At 49.7% G+C, this 19,908-nt stretch overlaps 9 protein-coding genes across 9 annotated transcripts; 2 read left to right on the top strand and 7 right to left on the bottom strand.

Moving 5' to 3' along the window:
* Positions 1-16: 16 nt before the first annotated feature.
* On the bottom strand, positions 17-1,794 carry N7500_008892 (uncharacterized protein; the record flags this gene model as incomplete). The annotated part of the gene is made up of 2 exons (XM_056680036.1): positions 17-1,417; positions 1,750-1,794. 2 exons carry the CDS (start codon positions 1,792-1,794, stop codon positions 17-19), a joined length of 1,446 nt encoding a protein of 481 aa, XP_056530408.1.
* Positions 1,795-3,591: 1,797 nt separating this feature from the next.
* Positions 3,592-6,003, bottom strand: N7500_008893 (uncharacterized protein; the record flags this gene model as incomplete). Its single annotated transcript, XM_056680037.1, has 4 exons — positions 3,592-4,074; positions 4,276-5,194; positions 5,242-5,623; positions 5,748-6,003. The coding sequence occupies 4 exons, from the start codon at positions 6,001-6,003 to the stop codon at positions 3,592-3,594; spliced, it is 2,040 nt and encodes a 679-aa protein (XP_056530409.1).
* Positions 6,004-6,452: 449 nt separating this feature from the next.
* N7500_008894 (uncharacterized protein) lies at positions 6,453-6,858 on the top strand (the record flags this gene model as incomplete). Its single annotated transcript, XM_056680038.1, has 3 exons — positions 6,453-6,496; positions 6,665-6,776; positions 6,835-6,858. The coding sequence occupies 3 exons, from the start codon at positions 6,453-6,455 to the stop codon at positions 6,856-6,858; spliced, it is 180 nt and encodes a 59-aa protein (XP_056530410.1).
* A 1,159-nt stretch (positions 6,859-8,017) lies between these two features.
* On the bottom strand, positions 8,018-8,338 carry N7500_008895 (uncharacterized protein; the record flags this gene model as incomplete). The annotated part of the gene is made up of 1 exon (XM_056680039.1): positions 8,018-8,338. One exon carries the CDS (start codon positions 8,336-8,338, stop codon positions 8,018-8,020), a length of 321 nt encoding a protein of 106 aa, XP_056530411.1.
* Positions 8,339-8,848: 510 nt separating this feature from the next.
* On the bottom strand, positions 8,849-9,103 carry N7500_008896 (uncharacterized protein; the record flags this gene model as incomplete). The annotated part of the gene is made up of 2 exons (XM_056680040.1): positions 8,849-9,065; positions 9,093-9,103. 2 exons carry the CDS (start codon positions 9,101-9,103, stop codon positions 8,849-8,851), a joined length of 228 nt encoding a protein of 75 aa, XP_056530412.1.
* A 1,793-nt stretch (positions 9,104-10,896) lies between these two features.
* Positions 10,897-13,580, bottom strand: N7500_008897 (exocyst subunit SEC10; the record flags this gene model as incomplete). The annotated part of the gene is made up of 2 exons (XM_056680041.1): positions 10,897-11,370; positions 11,418-13,580. The coding sequence occupies 2 exons, from the start codon at positions 13,578-13,580 to the stop codon at positions 10,897-10,899; spliced, it is 2,637 nt and encodes an 878-aa protein (XP_056530413.1).
* Positions 13,581-13,983: 403 nt separating this feature from the next.
* Positions 13,984-15,097, top strand: N7500_008898 (ditrans,polycis-polyprenyl diphosphate synthase; the record flags this gene model as incomplete). The annotated part of the gene is made up of 2 exons (XM_056680042.1): positions 13,984-14,485; positions 14,550-15,097. The coding sequence occupies 2 exons, from the start codon at positions 13,984-13,986 to the stop codon at positions 15,095-15,097; spliced, it is 1,050 nt and encodes a 349-aa protein (XP_056530414.1).
* Positions 15,098-16,119: 1,022 nt separating this feature from the next.
* N7500_008899 (uncharacterized protein) lies at positions 16,120-16,978 on the bottom strand (the record flags this gene model as incomplete). Its single annotated transcript, XM_056680043.1, has 3 exons — positions 16,120-16,732; positions 16,783-16,821; positions 16,887-16,978. The coding sequence occupies 3 exons, from the start codon at positions 16,976-16,978 to the stop codon at positions 16,120-16,122; spliced, it is 744 nt and encodes a 247-aa protein (XP_056530415.1).
* A 291-nt stretch (positions 16,979-17,269) lies between these two features.
* On the bottom strand, positions 17,270-19,843 carry N7500_008900 (repressor protein; the record flags this gene model as incomplete). The annotated part of the gene is made up of 2 exons (XM_056680044.1): positions 17,270-17,542; positions 17,567-19,843. The coding sequence occupies 2 exons, from the start codon at positions 19,841-19,843 to the stop codon at positions 17,270-17,272; spliced, it is 2,550 nt and encodes an 849-aa protein (XP_056530416.1).
* Between the last annotated feature and the right edge of the window lie 65 nt (positions 19,844-19,908).

Here is a 19,908-nt window from a genome sequence, read left to right on the forward strand (position 1 = left end):
AAGTCGGAGATTTAAATCAAACTCGGCGTCGGAGCTTGCGCCACATCTTCCTCACCATACCTTGCTCGTCCATGTTCGAGTCCCAGATCGACTGACTGCGATCCGCAGGGGGAAGAGCAGCTAGTCGCAAGGGATCTTCTCTTTCTTTGGAAGCAGGAGGGGTGGGAGAGTCGGTGCGGAGGTCAGGTCGAGTGAGTGTCATTTTGAGAGTCATTTCACGGTTTCCCGGAAGTCGTTGTGGGACCCCCTTGGTCCCAGGCAGCCAGGATTGGCGCTGCAAAAGGGCCGAAGATTCCACGGAGGGTCGGGGCGCGTCCCGCTGGCTGAGCACGGGAGAAGGGATTGGTTCATTGTCTACCGAACCCCCTGGACTCCCCACCATGGTACCATCATCATCTTCGAAAAAGGTGCCAAAGTCCGAGTTGACCAAGGTTGGCTTCGGTGAGGAGGTCAAGCTGGGCGAGACTAATTGAGGTGAAATGGGTTCTGGGCCGATATTCTCCTTATCTTGATCTAGCGAGGGAAACCCAAATTCAATGGCTTCGTCGAATTTTTGTGGGGATGCCAGGTACACGCGCAATTTCAAACGGGCATCGGGGTCTTGGTAGTATTGCGCACAGGGGTCGATGCTCGAGGTGGATGATTTGGGCACATGTTGAAATCGGCGGGAGGACGGGCGCGAATTGGAGGTTGGGTTGGAGAGAGGAGTGAGAGGCTGGGAGCGGCTGACAGGCGGGAGTCCCCGTGGTGAAATGGGTGTAATCTCTAACGTTTTGCGCAGTTGGTTGGAAAATGATAAGGAGCGACGGAAAGAGGGACGAGATCTCTTTCTGGTAGCAGCATCTGCCACATGAGCATGATATTCATCGAGAGATAAGTCGAGATCGCCATCGTCATCGAGCCACCGGAAACTGTCGTGGAATGTTTGATCCATATTTGGGTCTTCGTCCGACTCGGAGTCTGAATAAAACACGGTCGATGGCTGAACAGGCACAGTTGGCCGGGAGTAGTGACTTGTGGAAGGGCGACAGGTCTCAGACTCTGGACCGGGATCGCGGTTCGAATCTCGACGGTAAGCTTCGTCGGCAGCGTCGTAAATCAGACTTTGTCGATAAGCGTTCCTCAAGCGTCGACGTTCTTCGGGAGAGAAGAGCTTTTGTTGAATCTTGGCGGGAAGAGAATGGAAGTATTGAGAGTCCGCCTGGGCGGCCAGATAGGTCAATTGAAGAGAACCGGGTTTGCGTAATTTTTGGGAATGTTTGAGCCCTCGCTTCCTCGAATTTCGTAGACGTTGCGAGTCTCCCAGACGAGGGGCTCGATAGACCCGATTCTCCGTCTGGTAGTTCGACGTGGAGTAGGTAGAGGAATGATCGCTCTGGGCTAACCGAATGCGCAAACGCTCAACATTCGAGAAGAACTGGTTTGGGGTCAGCTGGGGACATTACACTGGAGTAAACAACATCCCATGCGCTGCCATTTGCCAAGATTGACCAATTCCGACCAATATCGGCCAATGTTGCGAGACAACGAGGGGCGCCACGGACAATAGTGCGGGTAGGCAGCCTCCACCGTGGGTTTCAGGGGTAAATCACAGTCAATCACAGAGCAAGGGTAGACAAAGAAAATGGAAAAATGGAGAAAACGGGCAAATCCGTCTCCATTGGGTTAGGATCCTCTGTGGGACTATTGAAGGGGAACGAGTAGTCCGAGCGTGTGACGGTGAGAGGAAGGGAGGAAATGAGCCCTTACCTTTCTTCGCACTGCTGGAGGCAGTGACTCAAAGTCCTCGGTCATGGTAGAGACAGAGAGGAATGGGAATGGGATAGGATAGAAAGATAGTCTGACGGTATAGGAATCCAGGAATATAGCAAGATGGCAATAGAGTAGTGTAGAAAGGGAGCAGTGTAGAAATATAGAAGTATAGCAGTGAACTCCGTAGCAGTTAAGGATATAGGAATCAAGTCTATAAGTATACAGCAAAACACCCCAAGTAGAATCCACAAAACCAGGGAGCCAAGGAGATCTATATATATGTTCGTATCCTCACTTCAAAGTATCAAACTCTTTGACAGGATGCTGTACATTAGCGCCGTGATGTGATAACTTTCTATTTCTAGATCTCACCTCGATGATTTTTGATATCCCCCTCTCTATGATCTATTAGGAACTTGAATATATCAAACCCTTGATACATACTTCCTCCTTACTACTCACTACTCACTACTTATTGCATACTCTGCTCAGAGGAAACAGAAAATGAATTCATCCCTATGCCAAGTCAGGTACAATATACGCGCCTTGGGCCAGTAAGGAGATCAGCCTCAGCTCCACTCAGATCTTCCAGTCTGAAACACACCCTAGATCGGGGGAAAATTAGAAGTTGGCAACGTTGGAGGTCTTTGTGAACTTGTTTGTCTCCCTGTTCCCTGTTCCTCTCAATATTGGGTGCGGATTACTGCCGGGGGGGGTTAACGGGGAAGACTGGTGAATGTGATGTATCAGGTATTCCACGTCCAATGAGATCGTCCCCTTGGACAAAGAGCGTCAATGTGAGGCCTTGACACTAACCCGATCTTAACTACGGAGTACTCCGCCCGGACAAGATGGTAATTTACTCAACCGGCTGGTTTGATTTGATCATTACACTCAATTTGAACGGAGGGCTGTAGAATTAATTGAGGTAGAGACTGTCCGGAGATTACTAGGAGCCAATGATTTGCTTTTGTTGGATCGGTTGGGTGTACAACGGAGGATGTACAATATTACATGGATGCGTTGTCCGACAGTTATACTTGCATAAGGATCGACAGATTAAGTCAAATCCTCAGAATAATTTTCTATCAGTCCAAATCAATCCTCCTTGCATCGGATCAATGCATAGATTTTCAATTGTAGACAAACGAGGCCTTTATTTTTCCGGACTCGTGGCACGTCGAGACATGCGAACTCGGGACTTGAGGTGTGATCTATCATCTGCAAGTGATATTTTCCGATTTTCCTATTTTCGGCAAACACGTACTTTATGCCGTGTTCACTAGCACGGAGTACTGTGCGGAGTAGATCTTCTGGTGAGCCTCACGGATACGAGCCATTTTATGCAAGTGTCCGTGTCCAGATATAGGGCCCCTGTCAGGGGAATTATCCTATAGAGTACGGAATATGGAATAAGCAACGAGAACCGATAGTCAGCTACGGAGTAGATAGGCAGGCAATACTCCGTATCTATAGAAGACTTGTCAAGAAGACCTGTACATTGTGGTCTAGTGAACGATCTCCACGCTAAAGATGCAAAGTTCCGGTGGATCGAACTTTGAAGAGGAAATCTGACATCGGATGATTTTCCCTCGAATGCATATGCACTCTATCTATGTACAACATACAAGAGTAGTAGGCGTATGCGGCCTTATGGTGTCTTTTAAACAGCCTTCTCACTTATGCCTAGAGACCTTCAGAATCCCCTTCTAGTCTTATAGGTAGGCGGGAAAAGGCGGGAAAAGGCGGAAACAGCATACTTGGTGCAAGAAACTTTTCTATGTATAATTTCTGATTTCTGATCTATAAGATAGTCCCATCCTACACATCTGCATATGTTCAAATCCACCCAGCATCCTTTTCCCCGTCACTTCTCTTTCCAGCCTTGACTTTGGTCAATGTCAACTTTCTTCCCACGCCCCGTCCGAGCACCCCATCAACCGGAATGATATCATCTTCCACGGATGTTCGTCTCGAATTGGAATCCTTCTCAAGACTCAGTAACACCTCAACCGCATCTCGGTCCTCAATGACTTTCGGATGCCGCTGCGCAAAATACCGTGCATACTTGTAGAGCGACCAGTAGCAACTGACCACATTGATGAACGTCAGGGCGATCTTGTAGAAGGTGTAGTAAAACACTAAGACTTTCCAGTCGATACGTTCTTTCTTTAATCGGAGGTGAACCTCGTTGAAGATTATCACGTTGAGGATGTACATCCCGACCGTGACGCCGAGTAACATGCCGCAGAATGAGGGACGGACTACGAATGAGATTGGGAGGATGAATGGAGCGAAGAGATAGATGAGAGTTTCGTAGACCTATGAGGGCTAGGGTTAACATATCCAGTTCTGACCACAACATCAACATCAACATCAACATCAACATCAACATCAACATCAACATCAACATCAACATCAACATCAACATCAACATCAACATCAACATCAACATCAACATCGACATATGCATAATGTTTTATCAAATATCAAAAATGGGAATAGAATGTTTCTCTGTCTTACCTCTTGAAATACGCACAACTTTGCACCAAACTCCCACCAACCCAATTTCCAACTGGTCAAGATGTACTTCAGATCGTAGTATACACCAACCACAAAGAAGAAGTTCCACCGCTTGAATCGCTGTTGGAGGACAGTCATCTCGCCAAACCCGCCACGACTACCCCCGGAACCACTGTAGAACACCGACGCCGGCGTCTCTGTTTCAACAAAAACCTGAGAGCACATAGTGATGCGTCCACCCAGACGCCGACACGCATCGCCGAAAAACCAATCCTCTGACACGGAGAAGCCAGGATGTTCATGGAACGTCTGTTTTAAGAACTCGATATTCCAGAGCGAGATAGCTCCGTGTGGGAATGTAGCACTTCCAAATTTCCCGAAGAAAGCCCGCTGGAGACCGGACATTTTGTACTCGAGGTCCTGGGCTTGTTGGCAAAAGGTCCCCTTGGAGGAATTGGGGCCGACGCTTTTGATTGTGTATCCGAGGCATTTGACTGTGTTTTTGAGTCTGTCACTGACGATTGGGAAATTTGGAGGGAGAAGACAGTCGTCGTCGATGAGGAGGGCGTTCTCAAAGTCTCTGGCCGCATGGCTGCCGACGAACTGCGCCACGATCTTTGAGCCGATGGGTACCCAAAGGTGGTTAATACCGTAGGGCTTGCAGACTTCCTCTGTGTTGTCGAGGGGGGTTTTGGAGTTGCCATTTGCTATAACGAAGATGTTTTCTTTGGGGAAGATCTTCAAGGCGGCTTCGAGGGTTGCGCTGATGATCGCTGCTGATTTGTAACAGGGAATGAGGAGAGCGGTTGATTGTACCTTGGAGGTGTTGCTTTCCAGGTCTGGAGATCTAGTGTCTGATTCAGAGCCCAGGACTGGAGAATCCTTTTCAAACAGAATCATCAGAGGACAGAATGCGTATCTGATTTGATTAGGGCTAGAAACTTGGAGTCTTCAGAAGACACTTACAATGCAGCCATACCAATAATAATCGCGTATCCTCCTTGGATAACGAATTTGGTTCGGACAAAATAATACAACCACCAGACAGCGCCTTTCCAGAGGGGCATACCAACGAGGACGAAGTAGACGAACAGAACGAGGAATGCATAGATGCTGTATTCAAACAATAATCGCACCCAATGCTTCCGTTGAATGGCAACACCTCTCAATTTCGCTTTTTCGTACACTTCTTGTAGACTGCTCTGCTCGCTACTGATTGCCCGAGGGCCGACTTTGCTGAGTCGTTGAGGATTGAGAAATGCATTCTGAACTGGGGTTATCGGTTCTTTCTCGGGGATTGGAGAGGCAGGCTCGAATGTCGCGGGCTTTGCAAAGTAGTCGAATGTACCTGAAGATGGACGAGATTTGATTAGTATATTGGTGTATCTGAGATGCTGGCATCAATTTGGTATAATCTTTCAATTGTATCTCCACAATTCTTCTGCCATAGATATGGGAGATCAATTTCATACCATGAAAAGCCGGAGGATCACTGAGTCCACGAGATCGAATAGCTGACTTTGGTCTTGCCACTGCTCGCAAGGCAGAAAGACTCAGAGGACGAGTGGACGAAGTGCGAGGTTCTGGAAGTGATATACGATCGTTGTCGGGGAGAGATTGTTCCCACCGAGCCAATTCCCATGGCGAGTTGAATTTGGCGGTGGTGAGTAGTTCTTTGGGGATGAAGACATCTTCCACAATGGATTTTCTGGGTGTTTCTTCCGCCATTAAGATTATAGATCCAATTCGCTGTCATACATTAGGGTATAGTAGTCTGAATGAATGGAAGGCAGCCCGATGCTACCAGTGAAAGGGTGAATATCTCGCTACAACAAAAGATTTGAGGGCGTTTCTTTTATTTATTAGAATCCTATTTCAAATCCAGATCTCCTTGGAGTAAAACCTCTTGCCCAAGACTGTGTGGGCCAAGGCTGTCTCCATTTGAGAGACTAGATCTGATGGGGGCATACTAGTATGTACTATACCTATGGACCTGAAATCAGAACTTGGACAGGAAATGAGCATTATGATAGTTGGCAACATCATCGTCATTATTCTAGGCCTAGAGCTCGCTACTGGTAGTCTTGTGGTGTAATAGCATGGCCAGCTTGCCATGGTCTTGTCTACAATTGTACATACTGCAAATCTTCTTATTTTAGCGTGAGAAAGCTATAAATATGGAGATGGATCAGAATATCTCCCACACTGTGGCACACTGTGGGTATGTCAAGTCTCTCTATGCTCTAGGCCTACCATAGATCCGCTGAATCATGGGCTGTCTTTCCATCAGTGCTTCCATAGCGTCTTCTTAACATGACTGCTCAGAGCACCTTCAATTGTCAAATGACCAAACAGACTACCCTATACCCAAGTATCTCTATGATTCCAGCACCCAATTCTTCATCTGCTCGGACAAGTTGCGCAGTGGAGCATCGTCTCAAAGTTTTTCGCCCATGAACCAGCGAGATCCTAGTGATCGTCATTCTTACCTTCCTAGGTGGGTAAGCTAAGGTGAGTCTCTCTCTCTCTGCTTGAGTAATTTGTCTAATCTGATTATAGTGGGGAATTGCACCTGGAGACTAAGCACTCCGTACTGTATATGGTGCTTGGTTGAACAGCTTCACAACCTTGGGATATACATCAGTGCTAAGTCCTATCATCGGTTACAAGATATCAATAAATACAAAGAAGAATACTATAAAATACCTCTGTGATACCTCTGTAATACCTCGATACCTCGATACCTCGATACCTTCCAACCTTGGAAGTTCAAAGTTTCGGGCCGGGCAAAATTGGGTTTTTTCAATTTTCAGCCCCAATTTTCTACAAGTCATGATTTCCATGATTTCAACATTTCCAGGAAGAATCAAAGGTTCTAGCTCCGAGGAGAAGGGCTTGACACACAAATAATGTCTTAGGTATATCGGTTTTATGTAGTCATCTAAATCCAGATTGCCTCGAAAACAGGATAACATGGGAAGCAGGAGATTAGGGATAGATAGTACCATGGTAAGCCTCTGATTGGAATGGAAAATTACACGTGGATCTACCCAGTCGAGGCCATTTCCATCGAGTACAGCTACACCGAGCCAAGGTTGCGAGAGATTGAGTGGATTCCATGTCGAGTCTTCCCATGGGCTTATTCTTTCTGTAGGGAGGATAGATGTGGATAGATGTGGATCTAGAGATCTCTAGGATCAAAGGTAGTTCTACTATGACGTCTGGTAAACAAGTCGTTGAGTCTCTAATGGAATAAACAGGAACCAACGCGAAGTGCTTCATATTCAATTTGAAAATTTCCCAGCCTGGACTCAACCTTCTCAAATGACCTTTTTCAATGATTACAGGGGGCAAAGCGATGGGAGATCGAGAGGGAATACAGACGAAACTACAGAATCAGGGAGATAATAAGTAAAAAAGTGGACAGTAAAACACAATAAAAACAAGTAATTCAAGGACTCCAAGCCTGACTCGCCCCCCCCAGGACAGAGTCATGGCCACTAGAAACACACCCAAATGGCAATTGTCTTGTCTAAACTAACTGAGAGTTGTGTTCACCTTCCCCACGAGAGCGTTCTGTGGCCGTCTTACTCGTCTACCGGGTCCCATTTGGATGGCTACTCCGGGATAACGCCCTCGAGAGAAAGCCTTGCTTCCCTGGTCCTGAATTCCAGGCCCTCAATTCTCATCAAGTTCTGGGTAAGAAGCTGCTGCGGTCCTGACAGTGAATTTTGCCATCCAGTTACACTCGAACGCTCTTGTAGTGGAGAGATCTGGGGCAATCGAGCACACAAGTCACACAAGTCCAAGTCTCCGCAATCGTCGGAGCGGGTAACGCTGATAGTGGAGGATTCACGGCTTTCAACGTCGCAGATGGGGCACCCACACACATGCAATGGCGCAGCTGGAAGAGGGTATCGCTAGCAGTGGCCCAAGCAGATGAGGGGAAGTACGCTCCTTGGAACGGCGTAGGAGCCAGGAAGGCATGAATCTGAGTCATCTGGGATTTGGGTTCCAGTTGATTTCCTTGGAAATAGTTGGTATGAGCCCTCTGAGCATTCATGGTAGGTAATTCTGGGCCCACTCGTCCATGAGCCGCGAGTGAGGCCTTACCACCCTTTGATATGGCTCATCACTCCCGTTCCAGTAGCCAGGCAGATGAACGACGTCTGCATATGACAAATTGTACCGAAAATGTTGAAAAGATGAGCTGCCTCCTTTTCTTCTCGCCTGAAAAACTCTACAGGCAACCAACCCGTAAATCAACAGGCGTGCATCGGAAGTTCAGAACCTACAAATGTTAGTCTTGTCAAGACTCGAGAATCTCGGCTCGGAATACTCACAGCTCAGCATGTTTGCGGGATCGAATTGCAACAAGCAGTTGTGACGGGCTAGATTGCACTAGGGCCCACGCAGGAGGAACAGACCGATAGTGCTCAAATACTCCGTCGATTGTTGTGATCAATAAAATCAGAGTCGTCATCTGGTAGAGGCAGGTTCCAAGGCAGAATGGGGGACCTTGTCTTCCCCATGCCCCAGAATCAGGAAGATCGTCCCACTCAGTGTCATGTCATCAGCCTGCGTTGAGACTGGATTCAGTGAGCCATGATGCTGGCGTGGCACCAAAGAGAGAGGCAGAATGGAGGACCTTGTCTACCCCATGCCCCAGAATCAGGAAGATCGTCCCACTCAGTGTCATGTCATCAGCCTGCGTTGAGACTGGATTCAGTGAGCCATGATGCTGGCGTGGCACCAAAGAGAGAGGCATCATCAACCCGAGAACACCTTTGCTGTGTCACTGGTCAGCGGGTTCATACAATACAGTCATAGGGGAGGGACGCACACAGCACTGAGGCACCATGTGGTGGTTCATGTATACCAAATATAATGGTAACAAGTGACCAGCATATTTCGACTTGCCTGTACGGTTCGAGGCAAGTCTAACAAGGGTGTTTCAATGATGAATTGACCCAGCCATGGGCTCTGTTCACGCTGCTAGGCGATGTTTCGGCCCAGGTTTGGATAAGGTTGTCGTGTAAGGCTCGTTCGGTCAAAACCCTACCCATGGGATTCAGTGGCCCACAGTTGTAGGCGAGTCATTGAAGCCCAATGGATGAGGCTAAATGGGATATGTTGCGACGGGTTCCGAACACATGTATTGCCTTTGTTCGCTCCTCGCCCAAAGGTTATAAGTATAAATAAAGAGAATGAATCAAGATCGAAGGCTTAAATGGCTCCGTCTTCTGACTCCCAGAGGCCCGGAATGCAGAGAAGAATCTCGGAGTATATCAGAAGGATGGTGGATGGTGATGATCGGGATCTTGTACTACTCCCAGGATGTGATGCCTCGCAGATATCATGCCGATATGAGTATTAGGGAACTCAAAACGGAAAATCCTCGATGTTGGCACTCTTCGAAAACGGTCGGCAAGGAAACTCCCCATGAATCTAGATGGTGAATGCCATGCCTTCTTACCCGATGCGACGTCGTCTGAAGACTTAGCCCTAATTGAGCAAGGGCATCAGGCTCATTTTGCCTCCTTCTATCAGGCAAGAACAGTCAGCAACGGATGATCGCAAAGGAGCCAGGAACAAATCAAGATGGTACATACTCTGAAGATGTTTAGGGCCTATCTTTGCCACTCCTTGTTCCCTTGTAGTCTTTCTGACCAGCCATTGTAGGTATATAGTCGGGTCATATCCATCTTGGACGTCTTGCTTTGCATTTCTCTTGGCCACTTCTATGACCCCCATGCTGGCCTTTTGCCTCTTTCCCATTCTTTCTGCCCTGCATAGAGAAGAAGTGTTAGCTATGACCACTCGGAAAAAGACTGGGACAAATCAAGGGTGTGCGTACTTTGGCAAAGGTTGGACATGGTCCTCGACCAACAAGGTGTTCAACCTTGTCAAGATTGTCCAGCCCATCCAGCTTGCCCAGCTCTGCTGATGTGAATAATTGCTGGTTAATTAAATGCATAACTTGCATCATGATATACCTAACCAGCAACCGGATCTTGTGTTCCGGGCTGGTTGATATCGGCATGTCATGCCAACACCCGGATTTTTACGTGACTGGGAGGGAACAGGAGAGCTGTCGCTCTGCTGGGCCTGGTTCAGTTTGCTGGGCTGTTGTATAACTCGAAAACCATGCAGTTAGCCAGCAGTGGAGTAGGTTGAACCATCCGCCGACACCCGCTAGCAACAGGGTTGTAATGTCAACACCCGGGATGTCAAGACCGGGGTTCTGCGCAATGGAATGTTATATAACTGGCATCGACGGAGATTTTACAGGAGAAGAAACGGAGAAGAGAAAAATACGAATTTATGGCTTCCGTGGGAGTGGGAGGGGGTTGGATTCTTCCGGAATTCTACATAGGCCCTTCCGGAAGGCGCTGCAGCGCGCGACTAAGCCTGTCGCATCGGTGCCTAGACAATGTCTACATGACCCATAGAAAGATCTGGTAAGAGGAATCATACAGCAGTAAAGAAGATACATAATATAGACGAAGTACGGAGTACAGATGCATGCATTATCATGACGCCGGTCTATACCCCCCTAGTAGAAACAACTCCCACCAAACCAAAAACAGGGTATAAACATCCCAGAACAAGGCCATTCCCTCACAGTGCATTAAGAACCTGCTGCATAGCAAATGTATTGGAGTCCTCACGGCGCGAGACATAAGCCCGCACCTCCTGAACACTCAACTTACCCTCCTGGGTAACATTGCGTCCCGAGGCCCCGGGTCCGCTGGCCGTGGCAGCACCACCACGGATTCGTTCACGGAGAGCCTCAGACCCAATCACAAATAAGCTGCCAACTTCCAGTAGCACGTCCAGCGCGCCACCGGGACCTTTAGTCTCTTCGTCAATGTCCCAGGATTTAAAGAGATCTGCATATTGCGTCATGTCTTTGGTGACCATTAGTCCACCAGGTCCACTCACAGAGAACCGTTTGAAGTGTTCAAGAAGAAGGCTGCGCACTCCAAGGGCTATCTCGGTCAGCACTTGACGCACATTGGCACCGCTGGATGGGAGGGAGCTGCGCGCAATGTTGTGGACGCGGCTTAGGAACGAGGTAATTGACGCGCAGGTCTATTAGGGTTAGTAGGGGTCTAAGATGAGTATTGGATGGAACATACTGGAGTCTGTAGCATCTCTAACCATGCGGTGTTATCACTTTCCCTTGGCCGGAAGTCATTCTTCTTCTGGTTGGATAGCAATCTGCTAACCCAGGCAAATGTGGTGTCGATAGTTTTCTGCTCGATACTGTTGATTTTGTCCTCGATGCGTGAGGTGGTTTGGCTAGTGCGCTTCTCCATATCCCGGCGGGTGGTGATGCTCGCAGCTGATAGAGGGAGAAGGACCGCATGGATGCACATCACCATCAATGTGGTAATACTGATCGTGGTGCGAGCCGAGAAGAGGTAGGAGAAGTCGGGTTCGGCCTTGGCGGATTCTTGCGACGTAGCCGCTTCCAGAGCGGCGTCTAGACAAACATCCACATATCCCTCTCCCATCGCGAGGAGAAGCAGGTTGAGCAAGGCGGAGACATCTTTGGGTGTGTCGCTGTTGACACTGAGCTCCAGTCCCCGGCCCACGGCTTCGGCCAACCACTTCAGCATCCGCTTAGCGTCGCTGAGATTGGGTTGTCCATCTTCTTCTGTGAGCTTGATTTCGGTCAATCGAGTTGTCTCCAGCGTATCGCCTATCTTGGCTACGCTGAGCAGAACTTTTCGCTGGATAGGTGAGACCTCTGGTGAGTCCAACCGGCTAATAAATGCATCGCGTGTAGTCGAAAGAAGCTCTGATCCAGCCCGGGATAACGAGGCCATGAAAGTTGTTGCCGCCTTCTTTCGGCGGGCATGGTAGGATGTAAATCTGAACAGGACCGCATTGAAGAGTTCTTCTAACGTCCGCTTCTCGCGTTCGATGTAAGACGACCCAACGAAATAAGGAACAAAAAGCTCCTCTAGCTGCTGATCTAGCAACACAGCTGTCTGCGAAGACACAGGCTCCGGATGCTCGGTCAAGCCATGCGACTTCAGATCTTCGATCAAGGCACTGATATAGCCACGGGAGCTTTGCAGACAACGGAGGAATGCGAGTGAAGACACACCAGCCGCTTTCTCCAGCACCATTTCCAGTCGCTGCTGGATAGATTGCTGGAAGACTCGTTGTAAAAACTTGCCTAAGACCTGCTCGTAGTATGGAAAGGCCCGCCGAATAATAGCAGACTCCTCCTGAACCACAACCTTTACTTCATCGATCAACGACTGGAGGCTAGATTCAACGCCAGGAAGCTCCGCGTCCGGATCAGCCAATTTCTCCCACGACTCCGGATCACCGCCGACTTCCTCGGTCACCAGCTGGCTGCGTTCAATAAAGAACTGATGCTGGTTGACGAACAATGCAATGACACTGGCACCGCCATTGAAATCCTGCAACACAGTGGCGCAATCCTTCATGCCGTCAAAGTTAGCCTTGCGATAGAATTCATCAAACTGCTTCAGCAAATCCTTCTCCAGTGTCTCAGAGAACTTCTCAATAATCTCCCGCGTATTCCGCCGCGGGGTGCTGCTCTCGCTGATATCCTCAGACGAAGAGCTATTTCCGAACCCACCATTCGCACCATTCGAGTGAGCGCGATGTTCCTGCCAACTCTGCGGGTCCAGCCGTTGACTAATGCGCAATAGTTGGCGCGCGATGTGAGCGGAGCGCACCTTGGCCTCTCCCGTGCCAGATCGCCGCAGCCCCTCTAATAGTGAGAGCTCGCCTCGGTTACACACGCCATCCCAACATTGAATGAGGAAATGGGCGTCCAGGGCTCGTCGGCGCTGGCGGTCTAGCTCCTCCAAGCGCTTTCCTGTCTCGACTGCCATGTTCCCTGTCCCTGCTGGATTCTCGCGGCCGGGCACATTTAGAGACGTGTCAAGCTGTTGAAAGTTTTCGATGGTGTGGCGGAGCTTCTGACCGAGGGTGGTGAGGTTCTGGCCATGCTGCGCTTCTGCGCGTCGGACCGCTGCTGAAAGTTCATTCTCCCGGAGCTCAAGGTCTCCAGAGAGCTCGCTCAAGCGACGTTGGGCGCTTTCGAAGGTACGGATGAGGGGTTTGGGATCGAAGGGTTGGTTGGCAGCGGCAGTACCGGCTAACGAGCGACGATTGGAGATCGCCGTATCGGAAAGAGCTTCAATGAACTCCTTGACAATGAAGTCCCGGCTGGAGAAGTCCTCGAGGGTGAAACTGGGGCCTTGAGGGAACACGGTGCGGGCAGAGCTGGTTATTATGGATGCATTGTCCATCATGATAGCGGGACAAACATTGGCTGTCTGTAGAGCTAGACAATTCTCTCTCTCTCTTTCTCTGCCTTGGACTGGAAGTAATTGAAAGAGGAATCCGGGGAAAGCTGCGGGAGATGAATGGGTTGGCTCGGGGAGGACTACTGCCACGCACATATTTCTATTCTATAGACATTCTACAATCCATATCAACTGTATATGATTCTGTTCTAATGTACAAATTAATACAATTCATCGGATGTCTCTTTATAAATTTGCTTGAATATTGTGATGTAATCTCTATGTATTACATCAAATATACTGTTCTTTTCATATGAAAAGCCAAGGACCTCCCTAGGCAGCACAAGATATTTGGCCAAAGCCGAAACCAGAACATCCCAACTCCACTTCCCTCACACCATCACCCACAATGGTCTCCCAACGAGACCGTCAGATCCTACGCGGTGATCTACGTGGCCGCGGTACAAATCTCAGCGTAGCAGAACGCGAAGCCCTGCTCCAGAGCTATCTCCCCGACCCCGCCGAGCTAGGTCAGAAACCAACATCCCAGCCGACTGTCAGCGAGCGCAAAACACCGCGGAAAACCCCCATCCGTACATTTCTCAAGTCGCAAACCCATTACCTCACCTATGCCTTGACACATATCATCTTCGGTATCATCGTGCGTCTCCTGCAGGCGTACCATGCCGTCGTCGATCGCATTTTTGCAATTGTCTATCACCACCACCGCACCCCGGAGCTGATCCGGAAAGATGTGAAGAATCTCAAGCGCTTGCCGCAGCATCTGAGTACAATTCTCACGTTGCGGAAGGAAGATGATTCTCTCGCAGTGTTAATGGATGAGGTTGCTGAATTGGCTGCCTGGAGTTCATGCTCGGGAATTCCCCAGCTCAGTATATACGAGAAGTCTGGTATGGAATGATCTTTCTAGTATTCACTACCGAGGACATAACACCATGCTAACACTTTACCTAGGCGTCCTGAAATCTTGCATCCCAGCCCTCCACCAAATAATCACCACCAAACTCGCCTCCTACTATGGCACCCCCAGTCACCAACCAAACCTCCAACTATACGCCCCTCACCACCCAGTCCACCGCAGCGCACCCATCACAACAAACCCCACCCTGACCATTCTTCTCCTCTCCTCAACGGACGGCCGTGAGACCCTCGTCGACCTCACCAAGACCCTGGCGGAGATGAGCCAGAACGGCAAGCTCTCACCAGAAGATATCACGCCGGAACTGGTTGACGCAGAGATCAGCGAGATCACTACGCAACCACTCGCTATGGATCCTTCGCTACCGGATACGGTCCTCAAACCTGAGCCGGATCTGTTGCTTGTTTTTGGTCCGTTCCTAAAGCTCGATGGATATCCACCGTGGCAGCTGAGGTTGACGGAGATGTATTGTACTGGGGGACGCAGTCATGGAATTAGTGGTGATGGGGAGGCGGTGGAGTATCAGGGGTATATGCGTGGTCTTTGGCACTTTGCTGGGGCGCAGATGAGGTTTGGTAGGTAAGGTAGCTGGAGGATTGATGTTGATGCTGATGTTGATATCAAACTTGACGTCGATTTCGATATGGAGATGCTGTTGGTGTGGATGATGACAGGTTTTCAATACTGGCTATACCCTTATCATGTTCCTGTTCTGTTCTATAGTCTTCATTTTTAGCATAGCAATGCATTTGATGTTCAATGTTTCTATCCAGGCCTACAGTGTTACCTAGACTCTGGACAACCTAACAAAGAGCAAAATTCAAAAAAGAGTCAGAAATATCTATGTACGTATATCAATAAAATAGGTCCGTCTTATAGTGTATAACTGCAATATATAAGTCCACGACGTCTAAAAATAGAGTAAACAGGGAAGACGGTCTCGAGGGTGGCTATAAAGATCTGTCATAGCCATTTTCAAAGCAGGGTATGAAGTGAGCGCGAAACGAGCGCGCAAGCTCAGATGAGCCGAAGCTCTTCTTGCCACCGGCAAGATAGAGGCTGCCTTTTGGACCCTTTTTTCAGGCCTTTTTGTTGCTTCAGATAGGAAGATCGCTGAGGGTTTACCCGCTCGATGTCCTGTCTGGACATTAAAGCATTGAGGTTTTTTGACTTATGGACTATATTCCTTTCCAACGTCTCTATTCTTGTTCTTACTTTGATTTGGTTTGATCTGGTCTTTACCTTGGGATGTGGAAGGAAAGACTAATCTGCAAAGAGGTCGAAGTATACAAGGAAGCTTTTGATATCATTATGCTATATGCTAAAAACCAACACACGTTGAAGAGAATAGAAAAGAAAAAAAAAATAACTCGCCATGCATATCCAAGATAAATGCCATCAAAAGAATACCCGCCTCAATCCAAGCCAGTCCTCCCAAGTCCAGTCCCAATATCAAACTCCGAAAAAAAGAGCCACTCCACAGCAAGGAGTAGCAGAAACAACCTTGAGGTCGTAATGAAGTTGTACCATAGTTTCATGTCTCATTTGTCATGTCAACCCCCAATCTCCCACAGAGGCGGGTACATCAATTCCCATGTATAATCTTCACTCGGTCATATCCTCATGCCGCATACCATCCAAAGCCCAATTAGATGGAACAGTCGTTGTAGCCCATGAGCCCGCACCACGCACGCAGTCAAGACAACGCACAATCTCCGCCCCGGTCTCGGTGACTTCCTCTACAGCACAGCCAGAGCAAATTTTCCTCCTCGGCGCCTCGCTGGTATCGTAGTTGGCGTCGTCCGTTGGGCTCGCGCGCATATGCATGCCTGGATTTTCTGGAAGACCGAGTGTCCCACCGCAGGATGCGCTATCGCATTGCCGGAGACAGATGAAGCATGCCCGTTCGTGGCAGAGATCGCAGTCTGCGTAGGCGTCCAGGACTTGACGGGTCGTTGGGCGCCGGTGACATATGTGACACGGGCGGAGAGCGGAAGGGGATGCCGATTGTTGAGTTGGGTAGTGCAGGGGCACGAGGGTTTTGGGTGAGACCGGAGGTGAGTATAGGTCTTGGTTTGGGGGGCCGTAGACGTTCGGGGAGAGGTGGGTTGGAGAGTGTTGGTGTTGAATCTGATGCTGGTGCTGGGATGGGAGTGTAATATAAGGGCCTTGGATGTGTCGGCGCTTGCGGGGAGGCAGCGTGGTCGGAAAGAGATGTCTGTGCCGTCTGGGTGTCGTGATAGAGGCAGTGAGCAGCTACCGTCGTACTCGGGCCGATCGACTCGACGAGATGGGACATAGGTTGTTCTGATTGATCATGTTAGTCTATCTGACGCCTCACGCCTCACGGAGACAAACACTGTCAAACTTACGGACATGCTAGAGTCCTTGGCTCCTCATGATCCCGCTTGCGTTTCTTCCATGTCGTTATCGAGTCGATTTGCTCTGGCGGAAAGCCTGGCATTGATGGTATGCTGTATTTCAAGGCCAATTTAACGATTATAGATGGCCTAAAAGCGTATAGAAACCTCCAAGTAAATCTTCGAGTGAAGTGAAGCTGACAAGTAAACCAAACAAACGTTGGAAAGCCCAGCCGGGCGGTGTGCGATAGGAGATTGTTATCGCGTATCGTGGCGTTTTGGATTACTACACTGGAGCATTCATTGATCGAGTACAAGCTGAGATTGATTTTTCTTTTTTTATAATATGTACAAAGAGAGCAGCTAGAAAGAGTCACAGCCATACCAAGAACCCTCTATTTGTTTTCTCGAGTCGGAGATACAATACCATCCAGACGAGCCTGGATGGTTTTCTCATCAAAACGCCCACCGTCACCCACATAATTGCGTAGAACCTCATAGGTCATAAGCCGCCGAGGTGCTTTGCGACCTGTCATCAACTCGAACTGAGCAATGCCCTGTTCCGTTACGTTCTCCAATCCGTCAGACAAGACCCAAGGCTGTCCAGTCTCGCTCCGGACTCGGCGCATTTGGCGTAGGAGGGGTGTATCGAGGGGTTTATAGGCCAACTATATTCAATCAGTACGTGTGACAAAAGAAGTACACATATTCCAGGAAGGGAAAAGCTCACCTCGAGTACCACACCCCCCCGTAGGACTCCCAAGCCACTGCTCCGGCATCTCAAAGTTCGCCGGTGGTTCATCTCGGTCTGGATCAGCCGGCACACAAGAGGCAACGAGACTAGGCTGAGCAGCGTCTGCGGGCCAGTCTTGCTGGAGCGATTGCAGGACACAAACTACCTCGACCGAGCCCACCTGCGACGAGGCCCAGGAATTGAAATGGCGCGCGACTTCCTCGGCACGCGACTGCGTGCGGTTGTAGATGAAGATCTTCCGACACCCAAGTCGGAGCATGGCGTAGATGGCGGCCCGCGCCATACCGCCTGCACCAATGACTAGACCTGTTGTTTTTGCGCTAATCGCATTGCGCGGCGAGAGATGTCGCCTGATACATGTCATTATCCCGACCCAGTCGGTGTTCTCGCCATACCAGCCCAGCACCCGTCCAGCTTGGTTACGTCGGCTGGCCTGTTCTTGAAGTGGGAAAATCGTTCCATCTGCGTGCCCACGGAGCGGCATGATTGTATTGATTGCTCCGATGGCTTCTGCGTGTCGGCTTTTCGAAGCAAGCTTTTGGTATACCTGTACACGCCATGGCTGCACGACGCTGGACCCCCCGAAATGCGGATCTCGGCCCAGTCGGTCTAAGACTGCGAGAGAGGGCGAGTCTGGGATACTATAGGTGTGGCCCATGCCGCAGTGTGCGTGTGCGGCATTATGCATGGCCGGAGATAGACTGTAGGCGACGTTCTCCCCGTAGATGTAGAACTTGAGCGGATCGAGCACATAACTTTGGAAAAGTGCGCGAACAGCGTCGCGAGAGGTTATTTGCGGGTCGGACTTATTCTCTGCAGACTGGGTGATCGCCGGATGTGTTACTGCAGTGAGAATCGAGTTGAACACTTGCGAGGTGCGGCCCAGCGCGCCTATGTTATAGGCAATGAGTGGGGGATGATCCCCCGGGAGGGACTTGATTTTATTGCAAAACTCAATCACAGCCGCATTGTCCTCGCGCTTTGTGGCGACTCGGAGGAGGCGGACGAGCTGACAGCCGAGCTTTTCAGCTTCATCGTAGATGGCAAAGCAGCCCGCACTGTCCCATGTGATGGGACAAGACGGTTCAAAGACCCGCTGGCCGATGATCTTGGTATTCCCACGACCTCTGATGATCCCAGCCAGCCGGGATCGATCTTGATTCAGGTCCAAAACAAGGTATTCCACACCAAGACGTAGACCGTGCCCGATAATATCAAAGTAAGGTGAAGAAGAAGAAGAAGAAGAAGAAGAAGTGGTCGGTTCGAGGGAGCCGATGCCGGTGGAGGAAGTGTCAATGGAGAAAATTACAGGCGTCCGCGCATTTCGACGCAGGACAGAGACCTGTTTGCTGACAGTGGCCGCCATGTCTGGGCCCCAGCGATCGACACACAACTCGATGGCATCTCCACCAAACTCCAGCTCAGTCAGGTTAACATTGTCAGCGATCAAATCTGAAGATCGCACAAAGATCGCATGCGTAAAGGAGCGCAGTTCTGGCGGCGTTTCCAGCAGAACGAATGGCGAGTCATAGCTCGAATAATTCACATCCAGTCCGGTGATGAACTGCACAAACCGTGTAAAATCCTCCTTTACCTCTTGTAGCTTGAAAGAATAATCCGCCGACCGGCGATCCGGGCTCCCATCGTCCGATGCACGCGTCCGATCTTCAAGATTATAGAATTCGAAATTTGAACACATCCGATGCATCGGGTCGCCCTCCCGGAATAATCGCACCGCCTGGTCCTCCAACCCGAGCAATTGTTGAATACAATCGATGTCGCGCAGCAGATGAACCACCGGGTTAGACCGGGCATAGCGACGCAGATGATCCTGCACCGGTCGCGTCAAACTAGCCAGTCCACATTCCATAACGCAGCCCGTGCGATGGTTATCTAGCATCGACTTCAGGACTTCGATGTCCCGGCGCTGGAACTCTTGACTGCCATACCGCTTGAGATATTCTTGTCGTGTGATGCCCGTGACTTCCCGGAAATAGTGGTCTTCGGTAATAAAGCGTCGCTTCAGCGCGGTCGCGGCGACGAAGCCTAGCGAGCGCTTGCCGCATCCACGGATACCGATCAAGACGAGGGATGCATTGGGAGCAAAGCTGCGACGGGTGGTCTCGAGGCGAAGCGAGGGAGAGGAGGATTCCTTACATGCGGAAATGTCCGGTTTGCCGTCAACCGTGAGAATGGAGGGTTGAGGGTCGAACATGGTGAGAGGGATCAATTGGGGTCTAGGTCGAGTAAACGAGCGCCATGATCAGATATGCACAGGCA

Source organism: Penicillium coprophilum (assembly GCF_028826855.1).
Source record: "Penicillium coprophilum strain IBT 35676 chromosome Unknown utg000005l_segment0_segment0, whole genome shotgun sequence".
NCBI classification, from domain to species: domain Eukaryota; kingdom Fungi; phylum Ascomycota; class Eurotiomycetes; order Eurotiales; family Aspergillaceae; genus Penicillium; species Penicillium coprophilum.